The sequence below is a fragment of the Nannochloropsis gaditana genome (assembly GCF_000240725.1).
Source record: "Nannochloropsis gaditana CCMP526 unplaced genomic scaffold scaffold373, whole genome shotgun sequence".
Taxonomy (NCBI): Eukaryota; class Eustigmatophyceae; order Eustigmatales; family Monodopsidaceae; genus Microchloropsis; species Microchloropsis gaditana.
Window position 1 is genome coordinate 9,021 of NW_005803580.1, and position 514 is coordinate 9,534.

A 514-nucleotide genomic window follows, 5' to 3' on the forward strand; every position below is an offset into this window, starting at 1 on the left:
GTCGTAGCAGGCGACGGCCGCCATGACGACGGGAGGGGCTCGGTCTTTCTCCAGACAGACGCGGAGTGTGGGTAGGAGGGCCTCGGAGAGGACCTGGTCGAGGGAGGGGAGGAAGGAGGGGCAGGGAGATGCAGGGGAAGACAAGGGGGAGGGAGGCGGCGATAGGAGGGTGCAGAGACTCGTAAGGGTTGCAATTTACGGCACGAGTAACCAAAATCTTTATGAAAATTGGTCCGCTTCGGGTACACGTCGACACGTACGTGGCACGCAAGAGGAGGGTCAAGACTACCTCACCTTCTTCCTGTAGCAGGGCAAAGTCTTGGCGAGACAAACAAGGCCATTAACGCGGAGGGAGACGTGAGGAGTCTGCACCAGGAGGCGGCCGAGGCGGGGAAGAACCTCCTCCAGCATGCGGGCGTGGCCAAGGACGGCGTGGATGTGGGGATCGGCGAGGTGCTTGAGGGCCTGATCTTGGAGGGGGGGGAGGTCGATTTCGAGGGGGAGGAGGAGGCAG

The 514-nt window shown here is 62.1% G+C and overlaps 1 protein-coding gene across 1 annotated transcript in view; it reads right to left on the reverse strand.

The window, feature by feature from the left end:
• NGA_0358700 (protein kinase) overlaps positions 1-411 on the reverse strand; it is a gene marked incomplete at both ends in the record, with an annotated part of 441 nt that extends 30 nt beyond the window's left edge. The window contains 2 exons of the mRNA XM_005854823.1: positions 1-93; positions 295-411. The exon at positions 1-93 is cut by the window's left edge and continues 30 nt beyond it. Coding sequence (XP_005854885.1) covers positions 1-93; positions 295-411 — 210 coding nt within the window. The remainder of the gene's footprint in view (positions 94-294) is intronic.
• Between the last annotated feature and the right edge of the window lie 103 nt (positions 412-514).